The 17127-nt window shown below is 32.9% G+C and overlaps 2 protein-coding genes across 4 annotated transcripts; one reads left to right on the forward strand and one right to left on the reverse strand.

Moving 5' to 3' along the window:
• Positions 1 to 3869: 3869 nt before the first annotated feature.
• Positions 3870 to 4457, reverse strand: LOC139425329 (uncharacterized). The gene has a single exon (XM_071179329.1). The coding sequence runs from the start codon at positions 4455 to 4457 to the stop codon at positions 3870 to 3872; it is 588 nt and encodes a 195-aa protein (XP_071035430.1).
• A 3168-nt stretch (positions 4458 to 7625) lies between these two features.
• LOC107457462 (monocarboxylate transporter 12-like) lies at positions 7626 to 16499 on the forward strand. 3 transcript variants are annotated; one of them, XM_016075622.4, is made up of 5 exons: positions 7626 to 7776; positions 9923 to 10121; positions 12459 to 12602; positions 13033 to 14190; positions 15979 to 16499. In XM_016075622.4, the coding sequence occupies exons 2-5, from the start codon at positions 9929 to 9931 to the stop codon at positions 16116 to 16118; spliced, it is 1635 nt and encodes a 544-aa protein (XP_015931108.2). In that variant the 5' UTR covers positions 7626 to 7776; positions 9923 to 9928; the 3' UTR covers positions 16119 to 16499. The 3 variants fall into 3 exon arrangements, with proteins under 3 accessions (XP_015931108.2, XP_071035590.1, XP_015931109.2); XM_071179489.1 differs by having other exon boundaries at positions 7646 to 7776; positions 9875 to 10121; XM_016075623.4 differs by having other exon boundaries at positions 7687 to 7776; positions 9926 to 10121.
• The last annotated feature ends 628 nt before the right edge of the window (positions 16500 to 17127 follow it).

Raw genomic sequence — 17127 nt, forward strand, 5'->3', positions numbered from 1 at the left:
TTTACTACTTATTGGAATAAATATTGTTTCAAAATTTATGAATCGAATAAATAATTTATGTATATTATAATGATTTACTATACTGCTATGAATTTTTACTTATATCATAAACGTGATCAATCAAACATAAATTTTTAAGTGTAATAAATTAGTTTTGTGATAAGTTATAACTTACATTCAAATTTAGTTACATTTATAAAATTGTTGAATAGAGTAAGCTTAATTAGAACTTCACAGTATTGTTACTGATTTAATACAATACTAGCTGTAGCCCCCTAGAAGTCAATTTATTAGCCCCTTTGATTTCAATTTATGTTTAAAATTTCTTTACTCATTTTAGAAATGATCAAAAATAAATCTAAATAATTACTTCGTAACTTAGTTTTTATTTCCATAAAAATACAAAATGAATCTAAATAAATACTTAACATATAACTCAATGTTCAACTTTGAACTCTATTTTAGTTATTACTTACGACAACCGAACGAAATGAATTATTATAGGTAACTATAGTGAGTTGTCAATTTAGATAGAGAAATAGCAGCTTTATTGGTGCCACGTAAGTGAAATTTATATAGATGGATTGAATATGTATTAATCACAACAAAAACAATTAATGATGTTTATAGATTAATCAGCCCACTATATTAGACTAAATATTTTAGAACTCTCTGGAATTTGGTTTGCACGACTAGAATTTATGGCAAAAATTTTGGCTACCACAAAAAATGTGCCATTATATTAAAGAAACTTGTATGTATTGATTGATGTGCCTTTACAGAAGAAATTTACACTGTGGCCACAAATAGGGAAAATTTAAAAAGTGGTGAATGTTTCACAGAAATTTTATTTTAGGGAATAAGTTGGACGTCTTTACAAACGTATATTTGGTCCTTTAATTTTCTATTATATTTTGGTTGATAGATAACAATAAATTACTTGATTCTTCTATCTTCTCGGCCACTTTTTTAACTTTTCCTGGTTGTGGCAACTTTGTTGAAGAATGACTGTTTTTTACGATGTGTTTTTTTCTTACTTTGTTTTTGAAGATTTTGTGCCCCTGTTGAAATATTTTCTCGTGATATTTAATTGATAAATAAAAAGAAATTTTAAAATTTTTTGTAGTTTTCTTACAATGTGGCTTGTGAGTAATTGTCATTAAAATTAAAATGTTCTGGCAAAGCATTCATGTTAAATTATAGTAGTCATACTTCAGATTATAAACTTATATATATATATATATATATAAGCTTTATATTTCTTTGCAATTTATCTGAAAATATGTACAGAAATATTTTATGAGTATAATACCTTTGAGAAAAAAATGATTACTTAAAAAGTAAACTTCAAAATTCACAATTTATATATTGGGTTCTTCGATTATATTTTTATAAAAATGATACAAGTTTGAGATATTTTGAATTTGATAATGAATTTTTAATTACAAAGTGTGTTCCATTATCATCACATTTTCAGATTCCTTTTCAAATATCTGCACCCTAGAATATGTGCCATCGAGTGCTCCAGATTTGAATTTTTGGTTCCTTTCGTTATTCTTTCTTTTTTTTTCAAATTATCTTACACCACTTCAAGATTCATGTTTCTTGGTACGGGTTCCACTATCCGAGGTGCTCTAGTGATCTCTCTTTTTTTCTTTTTACTCACTATTTATTCAGCAATTATTTGCATCAGATTTAGTAAAGAAGCCTACTTTACACAAAACATGTGAAAACAAATAAACCTTTTTAAGCGATAACTGATAAAAAAAAAAACTTTCGTTACTGTATTTTAATAAATTTGCACATTTTTTTTAAGAGACAGAGAAAAAAATATTTTCTATCAATATAACAAAATTAAAGCACTTAGCAATGGTAACAGGACGGAGAGTTCCAGATTCAAATATGGATAACGTCATTGCATTTTCCTTTCTTTTTTTTTTAATTTTAATAATCATGGAAAAAATTGTCTCGACACGCCTTTTAAGTTTTATTTCATTTATTTACTGAGTCTGACTTAATTTATCGCAACGTCATAAAAATTTGAACTACTTTGCAACTGAATTTTTTTAAGGAAGGAAAAAGAACGACGAATGAAAGAAAATTAATTATTTGGTTAATTGTTATTGTGTATTTTCACATTATTTATCAAGAATTCAAAGTTTCCGGGTCTTTTTTTTAAGAACCGTCTTATATATTTCGCAATTAAGAAATATAAAACGACTAACATTATTAAATCTATGTTACTTGGGCTTTCGGTGTTTTTTATTTTCGCATATGAGATAGTAAAATTCATTTGGCTGGGTCATCGCAACACCTCCTAGAGGAAAGAAGGCCTCTGCATGAATAAATTTAGAAGTTCTACGTTGTAAACATAAACTGCGCAGTGGGGATAAAATGCGAAATATGTCAGGATGCTCCGGCAACTAAACTGCGCAGTGAGGGAAAAATACGAAAGATGTCACTACGTTCGGACTACTAAAGGATCGGATTTCTCATTTATGATGACCCGTGCGGAGGCTTTTTCTTTTCTAGGAAGTGTTGGTCAGTGTCTGGGTACGCAAAAAAGTAGAGGCCAGGGTTAAATGACCCTATAACACACCAGAGAGGACAAAAAAAATTTTGAAAAATATATGTTTATAAGAATTAAAAATTGTATTTTGAATTTCCTCTTTTGCAAATAAAGCGAATTAATCAAACAAAAGCGTTCTCAAACTATTTCTTAATATTCTTCCCAAAATTTAAATAGTTTTCTCATAATAAAAAAAAAATTAACATAAAACTGCATAATACATTTTGTAAATTGTCTTTTTGTTCCGTATTTTAACCCACTACAACTTCATTTTGATTTTGTTAGCATATTATTTTCTTCATAAAATCGTGAATAATTAAAATAATTGTTGATAATTTAAAGTATTCATGCTATTCGATTGGATACCCTCATATGGTATATATACGTGGGGTGAGTGCCCCTCCTCTTTGCACGCCACTTGGCAGGACCCGACTGTGGTGAACTTTGACTTAGCGCCCCTTTTAGAAATGTGCCGTTTTCAATTTTCAAAATCAAAAACTATTTATTTAAAAAAGTTACATTTTTTAAAAAAAATCCAAATTTGAACAAACGTAAAAAACAAATACGTTATTAAAAAAAATTCCTAAAATATCCGTAATAAACAAAATAAATGTAATAAAAAAACAATACGTTTTTTAAATATTGCAATAATGAAATACTCAAAGAAAAACAGCAATAAAGAAATACTTAATTAACCTGGTATAGAATTCGAATAGTATATAATATATATATATATATATATATACACTCCTCAAAAGGGAAATTGCAACACCAAGAAATAATGCACGTAGCGTCATGCAAATTTCAGGAGCGATAGTAGTGAGATGGATATGCAAATGATTAAAAATACAGACTAATAAAATCATTATAAAGCAATTTATTCAATATCTAATGTGGCCACCTCGGGCAGCTATACAGGCCTCAATCCGGCGAGGTATGCTATCAATGACTCCATTGATGGTTTCCTGAGGTAACCTTTGCCAAGCCACATCCACTGCTGTGCGCAGATCATCGATGGTTTGCGCCATTGGTCCTCTGTTCATGCCACGTTCAATGAGATCCCTTAGGTGTTCTACGGGATTCAGATCTGGAGAGGCTGCCGGCCAGGGAAGGATGTCAAATCCAGTCAGGCTGTTAAGAGTTCGCCGTGCGACATGCAGCCTGGTATTGTCTTGCTGGAATACCGTGTTGGGTGCGCCCTGCAACAAGGGCAGAACAACGGGATACACAACTTGTGTGACGTAGCGGTCCGCTGTCAAACTGCCGTGAATGTGTACCAGGGGCGTTCTGCGATCAAACATTATGCCACCCCAAACCATGATGCCCAGTGTTGAACCGTTGTGACGCTCGGCGTAATGGGCTGGTTCGTAGCGTTCTCCGGGTCGCCGCCATACCCGTCATTTCTCCACAGACAGAAACGAGATTTATCCGTGAACAATACCCGATGCCATTGGATGGTCCAGGTACGATGACGATGACACCACGCCAGGCGTCTAGCCCTGTGTAAAGCGGTCAACGGTACCCGTGCACGTAACTGTACTTCATGCAATCTGTTGCGTATGGTTTGGGTGGACACAGATCCACCTGCTCCTGAAAGCAACCGGCTTCGGATGGCACGTGCCGTGGAGAAAGGGTCTCGAATAGTCAACTGGCGAATACGCCGGTCTGTGCCCTCTGACGTGCACCTGTGCGCACCACTTCCTCTTCGGCGTGCATGTAGACCTTCCTGAATCCATCGTGTGACACAACGTTGGATGGTACTCACGTTGTGCCCAACACGAGTTGCTATTGCGCGCAGCGACAAACCAAATTCATGGAGTTCGATAATACGGTCACGTTCCTCGGTCGTTAACTGATGGTATTGAGCTCGCCGACGTCTCAGAGGCATTTTCTACGCTTTTTCGAAAGTCGCAAATGCTACGCAAAACTTCAGATGCCGTTTATGAGAAGGGAAAGTTGCTGGCCTTTATAGCCCGAATATGCGTACCACGTGATCAGATGCAGGCGCAAATTTAATCATTTGCATATCTATCTCACTACTATCGCTCCTGAAATTTGCATGACGCTACGTGCATTATTTCTTGGTGTTGCAATTTCACTTTTGAGGAGTGTACATATATATATATAAATATTTTTTTTTTGAAAATAAGCAAGAATATCGAATTAATTATTCACTTAAGTATAGCATAAAAATTTCTGTTCATTAAAATAATTAATAATAAATCAAACTAAGTAAACATTATAGACGTGGCCCAAGAACCAAGAAACGTGGCCCAAGAACCACGTTTCGATTCCTCTCTTTGTTATTTCCGTTTTTTTTCCTTTACATATTGACACTTAAAATATTTTACTGAATACATTCCAATGTAATCATCCTTATTTCTGTTTTATCAATTTTTTCAAACATTTTCGTTTTTTCAGGATAGGCATCTATATTATATAAAACGCTAATACGTACGTATGTATCAATAAAACAGATGATATTTCTTTTCTCGCGCTGGCAACAGTTTTCATTTTTAATTGATTGGATTCGGCGCGCAAGAGCACATAGTGAGCAGCATATGGTTAATCTACATTATATAATACGCTAATACGTTTTAATCGATAGGCTTCGGCGCGCAAGAGCACGTAATGAGCATCATATGTCTAATCGGGTGAATTCTCACCGAATTATCAAAAAATTTCTCACAAAATTATCTTCGTCGAAGCCGATGCTTTACATCCGGTGCTCAGTACTGTTTCATATTGTTTTACAACACATGGTTTTAGCCCTCTGGTAGGAAAGACTCTAAAACAAAACTTACAACAGTTACTTTTCTCAACAACTGAAATTTAGAATAGTGTGATTACGAAAAATATGTGAACTGTTTGCGATTTCAAATTAATATCTATTGAAATGCACAGGTTTAGAATTTTCTACAGTGAAAAGTTTTCGGAACTTCAGTGTTCAAAAAAGTATACAAAAGCTAGACGTTAAGAACGTATCCAATGAGCGAGTAAAGCGAGCATCGGATTGCGAAGCAATCCGAAATAAACTGCGAAAGCAGTTCCGGGGGTTGGAGAGCGCCAGCGAGCAGGGGACGAAGCCTCCTAGTTATTTGAAAAACAGTTACCAAATTACACCGTGTGGAGGTAGTTATCACTGAAATCCTCATTTATTTGTTTGCCAAACATTACAATCATAATACATTATAATTAACATAATTACCTAAATAATAGAATTAAAAAAAAAGATAGTTTCAATCGAAATTAAAAATAAAATAAAAAGTCCTTCGCTACGTCATTAGAAAATTATAGACAATCCTTCAAAAATATTCTTAGTACATTCACATCCCTCTTTAATGAAATCCGAAAATTTCAAAGTAACGAATATTTTTCGAATCCCCAAGGGCATTTTAATAGAAACAATGTATTTAAAATAGCGATATTAACAAAATAGATCATCCCATTTAGCGAAGAAGAAAAAAAGCAACCATTCTTTCCTGAACGAGACATTTCTTCCTTTCTACAAAAGTAAACAACGCGTTGATAAAAACGTTTCTGTGCCTTTTTCCTTGTCTGATTTGGAAGCTGTGAAGTGATATTTATCGGCACAAAAAAACTTTTCTAATACTTTGTTTAAACATGTACATAAGTTGGAGAAGTTTAATAATACCTTCTGGTTCTAAGTCATCTGTACCGAAAAAAAAAGTTACTGAATAGATGTTTGTTTGATAAGTAGTGTTAATAAATTCTTTGTTTGCGTAAATTTAATAGTTTTTGTGAGCTTTTTAAATACTGCGCTCATATATTCTTAAATGTTGAGTACAAATATATCAAAACTGTAAATAAATTTTTGTATACGAAAAATTTATTTCATTTTATATCCGTCGCTTGACAGCCGACCCAATTTTGGATTTACAACTACTCATGTTCAACTCCGTAGCATTGTAATTTTGAACCCAATCCAGAAGACAAGGAAACTCCCCATGGGCCCAGTGCCCTACCAACTAGGTTATCCCGGGGCTATGCGAAAAATTGCAATGTATCAAAATAGAGCCGTGATGACTCAGGGGATAGAGCGTTCGCCTTGCAATGAGGCGAACCGGGTTCGAATCCCAGTCGATACGAACTCCGCATCCGGCTTGCACCGACCACAACGCTGACGTGAAATATCCTCAGTGGTAGACAGGTCATGAATTAGAGTCCCCTTGCCGTCAGGCTAACCGTGGGAGGTTGTCTTCCTCTCCATGTAACACAAATGCGGGCTTTCTCCATCAAAAAGTCCTCGACGAAGACAAGTTTCTCCCAATACTCGATCCAGGAGTTCCCTTGTCTTCTGGATTGGGTTCAAAATGACGACGCTACGGAGTTGAACATTAGTAGTCGTAAAGCCATAAAATTGGGTCGACTGTTCAACGGCGGTTGTAAAATAAAATAAAATGTATCAAAGTAATTTTGCTTGGTGTTAAAACTCGTAATATCGAAATAACGACTTTTCGTTATTGCGTAGTGATTATTTCACTAAAAAGGGATTTGACTGTAATTTGGATGCTTAATTCCAATCTTAATAGTCCTTAAATACTTAATGACCATTTAAAATTCCAGATTTTACGACACTGGAAATAATAAATAAATATTTTAATGAACTAAAAACAAATAATATTAATTAGCCATTGAAGCATAGCTATTGTTATAAAAAAAAGTAAGAAATGAAATGTAATGTCTATATTAAAATAGACTAATCAAATCACTAACGAAACTGAATCGGCAAGTCAACAGGCCCTGGCCCCCCTAGTCCCGTGAGATGCTTGCGTATTAACTTTTTTGCACGACTTCGTTAACTATCCAGGTACTTGAATTTCGACAGCAGAACCACGTAATTTTATGTAAGAGTAAAAAAATTTAATCATTGTATATCAAAAGTAATTCAAGATAATTCTTCCCTTTGCATCTTTGTACACTCTTTTCTGATGAAAACTGAGATAATTGTTGCGTTGCTATAACCTTGTAAAGCGAGTAATTATCATAAAATACATCACTTATTTTATAACTAACTGATAACATGAGATCAAGTAATTCACTAGACATATAAAGGACAGAGAGTATATTAAGATGTAACTTATATATAAACACTTCTTGGGTGAATTTAGAATTATCTCTATGATCGATCAAGTGTTATTAAAATGAGACGTAATAGGAATTTGTTTTGAATTTTACCGACCGAAGTAAGTATTTAATGTAGAATTGTTATAATTTTTTAGTCTTATATTCAAAATAAATTTTTACTTACCTTTATATAACATAAAAAGCTCTAAAAGCGTTGCTTATTTGTTGTCTTGAAAAAAATATTTGTTGTCATTTATAAATGCCATAACGGTATTTACCTATAAATTATTTATTTATGTGTTTTTAACAGTATTTCTTATTGTGTTCACACACAATCTGTGTATGCTAATAAATTATTCTGTTTTATTTTGATAACAGATATACATAGGCATGTTTTCAAATCGCCAAATATCAGAGGGTCCCCCGGTTCTACACTTTAACCATTTAAAGTACATTTGTTATACTTATGTGCTGTTTATATTTATTTATCTTAGCTATTCTGTGGGGAGACGGTATTATCGACAATACCAACTTTCATCAACCAATGAAAGTCTTCAATATCTCAAGATTGATTCCAGTTAGCCTGTATACTCACGAATTGATGTTTAATAACAGAGATAGAATTTGATGAACGGATACCACTAGTTGCCTTATTTACCAAAGACCGAGAGAGCTGTGTTAAGTTCACCGGATTTTGAGCACTTGTGGTAAGAATTGTATTATCACGGTAGTGTGTGTGGTCTTTCCTGTGTTGCTATTAGCAATCGAGTGAGTGCAGGATCCCGTTGTGTGTAAATGCGACTGAAAAGCAACAACGTGAGGAGGACGATGACGTAGTCACACATAGCAATAAGTTAACTTTTCAATGTATACCATCCATCGAAGTAGGCGTGTTAATAACACATCCGCAGATCACCAATGTGGGGAAAGGAGATACCAACAATGTCAATATTCCGTATTTTGAGATTGTGCTACAGATTAACTCAGTTCTGCTACTATGAGTTTTAACAGTTATTCGTGATTTAAGTATTCGTATTAACAGTTAATAATATGTGATTTTTAACACTGTTGTGAGTTTGTAACAGTTATTTATGACCGTACATATAGTTAGTATAGTTTTAGTCTGTGTATAGATTGTTCAGCGGGCCAAAAAAAAGGACCCTCCCTGAATAACTTTTGATCTAATGATTGATGGATCTTCATGCTCTAGAACTCAATCTTAAAGGTTCAAGAGGGTAACCTCGAATACGCTAATTAGTGCAGGCGATATTTTAAGTTAGGAAATCAGACACAAAAACGTACTTTCTCTGCATAAACATACCTTTTTTTATGACGGATTCGGATTTCTGACCTCCAAAATATAGGGGGTAGCCAAAATCTGGAAAATATGGTCTCCATAGTTTGGGCAGGAGAGCTGTCCAAAGTTTATTAATGTTAAAATTACAATATGTTAAAATTACACATTATGTTAAAATTCGATTACATTAATGTTAAAATTCAATTTCTCAAAAACTATTCAACCGTTTCTCAAGTTTTATATTTAGCCATGTAAAATTAGATATTTCAAAATGATGTAAAAAAATTGCATACCTTAAAGATCAAAATTTTTTCGGCTGTTATTAAATAAAATTACAATAAATATTTACTAAAGTTTATTTTTTTGCATGGAATTATCTCTGAGTAAACAAATTGTATAATTGTGTGCAAAATTTTTTCAATTTGCTTAAAAAGTTCTCGAGATATGGCGAATTACGCAAAATGAAAAATTAACACTAAGGGGTCCAAAGTTCGAATCGCTCTCCTGACTAAACTATGGGTACCATATCTCCCAGATTGCAGCTACCACCCCCTATATTTTGGCAGTCAGAAGTCCTGCGTATTTACTCCGAATAAATACGTCTTTTTTTTCTTCAATGGATTCGAATTCGGAATCCGTCGAAAAAAAGGTATGTTTATTCGGGGAAAATACGTTTTTGTGTCTGATTTAGTAACTTAAAATATCATCTACAATTATTAATTAGAATATTGGAAGTCAACCCCGCGAGCCATTAAGATTGAGTTCCAGAATCTGAAGATCCGATCATTAGATCAAAAGTCATTCAGGGCGGTCCGCGTTTTTTTCTCGAGCACTGTGCATATAGTTTAAAATTGTAACTTTGACTTAAATACTATAAAGGTACCTAAACTAAGACTTTTTTTAATTTTTCTTGGCAAGAGAAACATCCTTAAAACATTTTGTTGACTATATCAATGCATATCTGATAGTAGAAGATGAAGCGCAGAGGCCTGGATAGTATAGAAAGTTGGATTGTAGCTGCAGCTGGCAGCTTAGTTTTCTTATTGGCCACATGTCCTATGAGACTTGGTGGACAGCTGTTTGTCTCAATCCTTGATCATTTTGAAACCAACAGAAAAGAAGCCTCCTTTCCATTCGCTATAGCATACCTCATGAGAAGTGTGTCAGGTAATGTGCATGCTATTACATATTTTAACTACCTATGCTATTACATATTTTATATTTTTTCCAATATAGTCGCATCTCCTTATATCACTAAAAACTAAGCTCAATGGCGCTACAGCCCATAGAGAGCCAAGGCCTACTGTGCCATCAAACTAGACCGGTCCATGCCTTTGGTCCTTCTCCCCCTCTTTTCAGTTGTACAGAAATGTACTACGATATTTTTTTCTTTTCTTAATATTTTTCGTTTTTAATTAATAAAAATATTTTTTTAGAATTTTCATGATGCTTTCTTTTAGAACTATGTTTAATGTAGTTTTCAGTTCCATATAATAGTTCCAAACTTAAAAGATTTTAATCTATATGAAAATCAAGACAGAAACTAGCGTATTTCCTTCCTCTATGACTCTCCACATGCTAATGGTGAACGCATGCGAAGTGTTGCCATAGGTAGAGAGTTCTGCTCTACACCACCATTTCGATCGCTAATTATATCACTAAAATAAATAAACAAATAAAATTTAAAATAAAAAAAGAATGAACTTCGTTTTAAAAGATGAATTAATGGAACTTTTTAAGGTAGGAAGAAAAATGAATGCGTGCTTCGTTTAAACACAATATATTTCGATGTTTAGAAACATTACAAAAATCATCAAAAATCGTTTTCAAAATTTTGTATTATCTAATAAGACAAAATGGAAAGCCTTGCTCATTTCTTGTGTTTCTTCAAAAAGTTGGAGGAATAGCTTAGATCTAAATATTTCAGATAAGCCCGGAGCAAAAAGACTGTTGCGGAATTCAGACTCGCGGTAGGCCATGACTGCCTGGCGAGCCACCTTCACCGAATTTTTATTTTCACGAGTCCTAATTGCCTACTTTGTGGAAGAGACGAAATCATGGACAGGAACCATTTGTTGGGATGCAGGGCTCTGCGTGGAGATTCCGAGGTGAAGCGATACTGCTGATGGAACATTGACTTTTTTTCTCTTATAGTGTTCTTTTTATATTCCTTTGTTAATTTTATAAGAGTTTGTCATTTTCCACTGCCATTGGAAATTTAAAGACAAAGAAGGTTTTATAGCTAAAAGAATAATAATTAAAACTCAGGGACTTTTTTTCAGAATCGCAGTCCAAAATTTCCCCTCGCACCAACTGCTTGAATTACGCGATTTCAGCACAAGCAATTCTGGAGTTAAAAAAAAAGAGACACACAGTCAAACAAACTGTTTTTTACGTTATTATTAATATAATACAACTATATTGATTATACTAAGTACTAATTTAAAACAGCCTAGTGTCTGAAATTTTATTGAAATCGGTCAAATAATTTCTGAACAATAAATCTTCAAAAAAAATACAATATTTATTTAATGTAATTTTTGAGTACAAGTCTGTTCAAACTTCGGATATCATTACCTAAATTTACATACATGATTTAAAATAAAGTAAAAACTTGTATAATTTACAATTTAAAGCATTTTCGATCATTATTAAATGTTGTTGTCTTATGCCACTTGTCAATAATGGCAAGCCTATTTTTAAAGCAGAGGGGTGCGCTTCTACTTGTTTTCTAGTGGCGCCATCTATGATCAAGAATTCGACTTCGGCCACACACATGCATCATAGCCTGTTTTACAGGGAGGACACATTCACACATCATTCATCCACCCACAGATAGTAATTTTGACCTTAACCAAAACTGGATTCTCCGATCTAGCACCCCTAGAGGTATTGATTTGTTATGGGAACTTGGAGGACTTTATAACCCCGACAGAGTTAGCGTGCACCAGTCTCCATTTTGTACACGGCCTGTGGGGATTGAGCTCATGATCTCTTAAACATGGGTCCATCGCCCTACCAACCAGGCTATCCCGGCCTGTGATTAAATAAAATAATTGAAAATAATAATCAGTGATAGAATTTTTAATTAAGTATTATCTTTAGATTAACGAGTTTTGAAATGAATTGATAGATAGATCTATAAAATAAGATATGTAGAAAGAAGATTTAATTTGAAAGATTGCATAATTAAAATGAAAGCGGGAAGATTACCGGGGCACTGAGGGATTATGTTTATCCCTTGAGAACCACCAGTTAAATAAAATGAAAAAACTCATTTAAAGGAGTTTGCAAGGACCTATTAGATAATTAGATATGTTTTATAACATATATATAATTTTTTTCTTATCTCTAATTAAATGTCTCGATTTTAATTTTTCTACATTTTTGTAAACTCCGATTCAATTAGTACTTTTACTCTTCCTGCTGCAATTTTTTAAATATAATAATTTTTCTGTGCCTGGTTTTATGTTATCGCAATTAATTCTTTTCGATAACCTATAGGTCCATTTGCTGGATTTGTTGGAGAAAAATTCGGACTGCGGGCAGTGACTATAGCTGGATCTTTATTTTGTGCAATAGGTGTAGGTGGATGCTTTTTTGCCCAAAATATAATTGCTGTTGATATCTTCTTAGGATTGATATACGGTACATGTTTTCTTATTTTTTTTCTTAGCTATTCTTATGAAGTTGAGAAAACAATTTCTTTTAATTATAAAATTAATTAAAACTAAAATTGTTTTTCTATATCAGTTCAAATTACTAAACTTACACTGTTAAAATTTTGGAATGTATTAAACAATAATATGGTTCAAAATGTGTGCTTCCTTATTATGGTTATTAAGTTAAACCATATTATCTTACTTGGTAAACTTACTTATATGAAAGAATGATTTAAACTATGGTTCAAAGTACAATTTAATATCGCACTAATTTTTATGTGAGTAGTGAGTATATATACATTTTGTTTAATGCAATTAATTCTTACTACATATAAGAATAGATGGAAGATTTTAGTAGATTTCTTAATTTCTGTTTGATTTTTTGTAATAAATCCAAACATTTTCAAACTCTGCAGGAATTGGATTCGGATGGTCAACAGCTGTGATACCAGAAATCATAAATCTATATTTCGATAAACACAGAGCCAAAGCTCAAGGCATCATCTTCGGAGGTAGTGGAGTTGGAGCATTTATAATTCCACCCATATTAGAAATGATATTATTTGGAGTTGGTATGTCAGGAACATTTTTAATCATATCCGCCATCGTTTTACACAGTGTTCCTGCGGCCATGCTACTGACGAAACGACTGCCTGAATCTTCGTACAATCGCAAAGCACGTGTGGTTGAACTAGATACTTCAAACTGCCAAACGATGAGCGAACGACAAACAACATCGAATTGTGTGAACATTAATAACTTGATTAAAGAAAAAAACGAACCACTAAGTGTCGACAGTCTTAAATCATACGTGGAATTCTCGAGTTTCGAATCAGTCTTAGAAAAAGATGTCTTGAGAAATAAAGCAAATGAATTCCATTTCAATGTTGGTACTGAAAGTGTAACTAAGACTAATCCAAGTTCATTCTCGTTAGAAAATTTCAACTTGTTTTCTGTTGCTCAAGAAAGTGCTGAAAAGCAAAAAGGAAATCCTATGCTACTAAATGGTGCCAACTTAAATGGTCAAGCAGCATCATGCGAAATGAATGGGAAAAGCATGAAATGCAGTAACAACTGTTGCCAAAAAACATCAAATAAATCATTATTTAATACTCTAAAAATACTATGGCAGCCTACATTTTTAGTCGTATCATTCATTCAAAGTGCGCATTTTTATGTGATGTATATATGTTGGACAATCATTGTCGACGTTATTCGCGACAAAGGGATTGATTACTCCCAAGAGGTATATTTTGTGATGGCAATGTCCTTCTTCGATACTATAGGACGCTTTTGTTTGACTTCTGTTACAGACTGTGGCTACATAACCAACAGCAATTTTAGTGCCGTGTGCTTTGCAGGGATGGGGTTATTTTGTTTCTTGCTGACACTAGTTTCTGGCTTCTATCCGACAATGGTAGCCATATCTGCTTTGGGTTTGATGTATGGAGGCAATACATCTGGACTTCCAGGAATTGTCACTGACTTCTTTAATGAGGAGAAGCGATCCATGGCTATGGCTTCTCGTTTGACTCTCTATGCACCCATGAGTTTCACCATGTCTCCATTAATAGGTAAGATTTTTTATTTATTCACTTTTTTAAAAAAGAAACGTGTTTAAGCATACATAAAATGTTGAAACAGCCATCTGCATATTGTAGAAGCTAGTATCATCATCAGAGCCAAGCCAGAAAGAGTCAAAATTCTTGATGGTCAGATCAAGAAAAATTTGATGGTTTCTGTCGGTTTCAGTGCGATTCATGATGGTCACCATCATCCAACATTTTCCATTACGTGATCCTGGTTTTTGATATGCCAACAAACTTCCATCATTCCATGATGGAAAATGCTACTTTAATACTATGATGGTTAACCATCAAGAGAAGTTTGATTCTCATGGACCATGATGGTTTAATGGAAATTCTTGTTGGTTCTCAGGAATATACCACCAGAACAATTTTAGTTTTTTTTTACGTTGGACCATCATAAATCAGTCTAAATTCCTAGATTGGAATGGTTGTTCATGATCATTCCAACATTTGATTTCTAAGATACTATGATGGAAATTCGTGATGGTTCAAGATGAACAAACCATCAAAACAAGTTGCTATTCTTATGTTGGATCCTCATAAATCAGTCCGAATTCCTACTTTGAGGTGATGGTTACTTTAGGTTGGTTATCATCAAGAAATATAATGATGGAATTATTGATGGTTACCATCAAGATTATGTTGGTCCATCCATGAAAAAACATCAAAAAATTTAATTTGGGGGAGTATGGGGCTCGATACAGGGGAGAAATGCAACAAAAAAAAAACCCCTAACCACAAAAAAAAACTTTTCCAACCGGGAGAGGGTAAACAATCAATCAGATTCATAATCAACTCAAATGTTTGTGTAACATTTCTTTCCCTTCTGTGATTTTGATGGAGTATGGTACTTATACACACGAAATGGCTGTTTAAGCTATTTTTGGCTAAAATTGGTCTTGCTTCTTTTTGCTATCGAACTAAACTATACATCGATTAGTTGATCAGTCATGACTTTTCTGAATTTAAAATATTAAGTTATTTAAAGAGAAACTGGTAGCTTTACGAAATAGCATTTCTTTTATAAAGTTTTGAATTAGTTTAATATTCCAAGATATCTTAATTCAAAGAAAACCAATTACAATTATAAATATAAGTATTCGATTACTAGTAAAAAAAAAAGAAAAAAGAAACGCTGGCTAATTGGCATAGATTTTAGCTTTTCAATAATTTTTATAATTCTGACACCAAATATACTACTACAATAATGGAAGAGACACTTTCAGTTTCTGATATGTTTTTAAATTTCTCAAGAAATACTTAAGAGGTCTATTTTGTAATTTAAGAAATATTTAGTTCATTTTTATAAAAAACTAATTTTTCTCATCTTATATTTTTTTACTGTAACTTCTTATATATATATCTTTTTGCTATAATATTCAGTAAAACCAAACAAAATTTTTGGAGCAATATAAAAGTAATTACAAAATTATTGTTGAAAAATTTAAAAATAATTCGTTAAAAATTGCATCTAGTTTTAATTGACAAACCTATGGGTTCGTCAATTAATGTAAAATAAAAACAGGAAACTGCTGTCAAAAATTTGCAGCTGAAAAAGACACGTTAAACTTAAGAAGTACAGATGGGTTAATATAATTGAGCAGTTCTCTTAATATTTAAAATATTTTTCAATTGATTTATTATGGATACAAATATAATTTAATATAAAGATTTATTTGGAATTATATTTTTTATTTTATTAAATATGATTTTATGATGCAAATATCAATTCTTTTTCTTCCTCTTAATTTAATTTATAATTTTTATTTTTAGGTTATTTCAGAGGTAATTTGGGCTCATATAATGGTCTCCTTTATGTAATGACATCCATATGCATAATATGTACTGTTACGCTTATCCTGTTACCACGGATTTTGAACCATAAAATAAACCTTCCAAAAGCGAAGAAATGAAGGAAGCAAAGGAAAAACCATTAGTATCCAAGAGATAGAAGCATCGCAGGAGAAGAGTGCAAATATTTTTTTTCTTCAAATTATCAATTTCAAAGAAATAAAAAAGAATCATAAAAACAAAAGACTTTTAAACGAATCGTTAGGAACAAAGAAATTCTAAATCTTGAGAACCAAGAAATTTTTTTAAAAAAAGCACCAGACTTAACCAAATTTTAACAAAAAATATCAGAATCAAAGACATAAAAAAATGTTGGAATCAGAGAAACTCTAAAAGAAATGATAATCAAAGAAACAGAAGAAAATCATCATCATAGAATTCTTTTTTTAAAAAAATGATTAGAATCAAGATAATTAAAAAAAATAAATTAATACTCAAAGAAATTATTGTAAGATACTTGTCAAATCTCTTCTCCATAAAATGCAGTGTTGTAATAAAATTAAAAATCAACAACCATGGCATAGCTATATATTATAGCATTCCCTCAACAGCCCATTGTGGGTTAGGGATTTATGGATCCACAACAATTTATATACCAACAGCATGATTGTGGTAAAGTGGTCAGCATTGTGCACAAGCCGTCTTTACTACACAGGCAAGCTGCAACTGGGGATCGAACCCTAGTCCATCACAATGACAACTCACTGCCTCTCATATTCATACATTATAACAGAAAAAAAAACTATAACTTGAACAGTGTCACAGAAAAATAAGACATAAATGAAAAGTAAGAAATGATATGAATATTAATTATTATGAGAATCAAAAAAGAGTGGAAATCATCAGAAAATATATGTATTAAGAATCAGAGGAGAAAGACATTACTTAAAGATTTTAAGATAGTGTATAGTTTGTCTACGGTAAGAACACCTCCCGCCACAGTATGAGGCCACCTGCTGCTATGGAAACAAGAATAGCAGATTTTAGGGGGGAGGGTAGCTTCTCTTCACTCTAGGGCAACACAATAGACAGAAGAAAAAGATTCCCTTTCTCTCGCTGACCAGAGCCAAA

Source organism: Parasteatoda tepidariorum, chromosome 4 (genome assembly GCF_043381705.1).
Source record: "Parasteatoda tepidariorum isolate YZ-2023 chromosome 4, CAS_Ptep_4.0, whole genome shotgun sequence".
NCBI classification, from domain to species: Eukaryota; Metazoa; Arthropoda; class Arachnida; order Araneae; family Theridiidae; genus Parasteatoda; species Parasteatoda tepidariorum.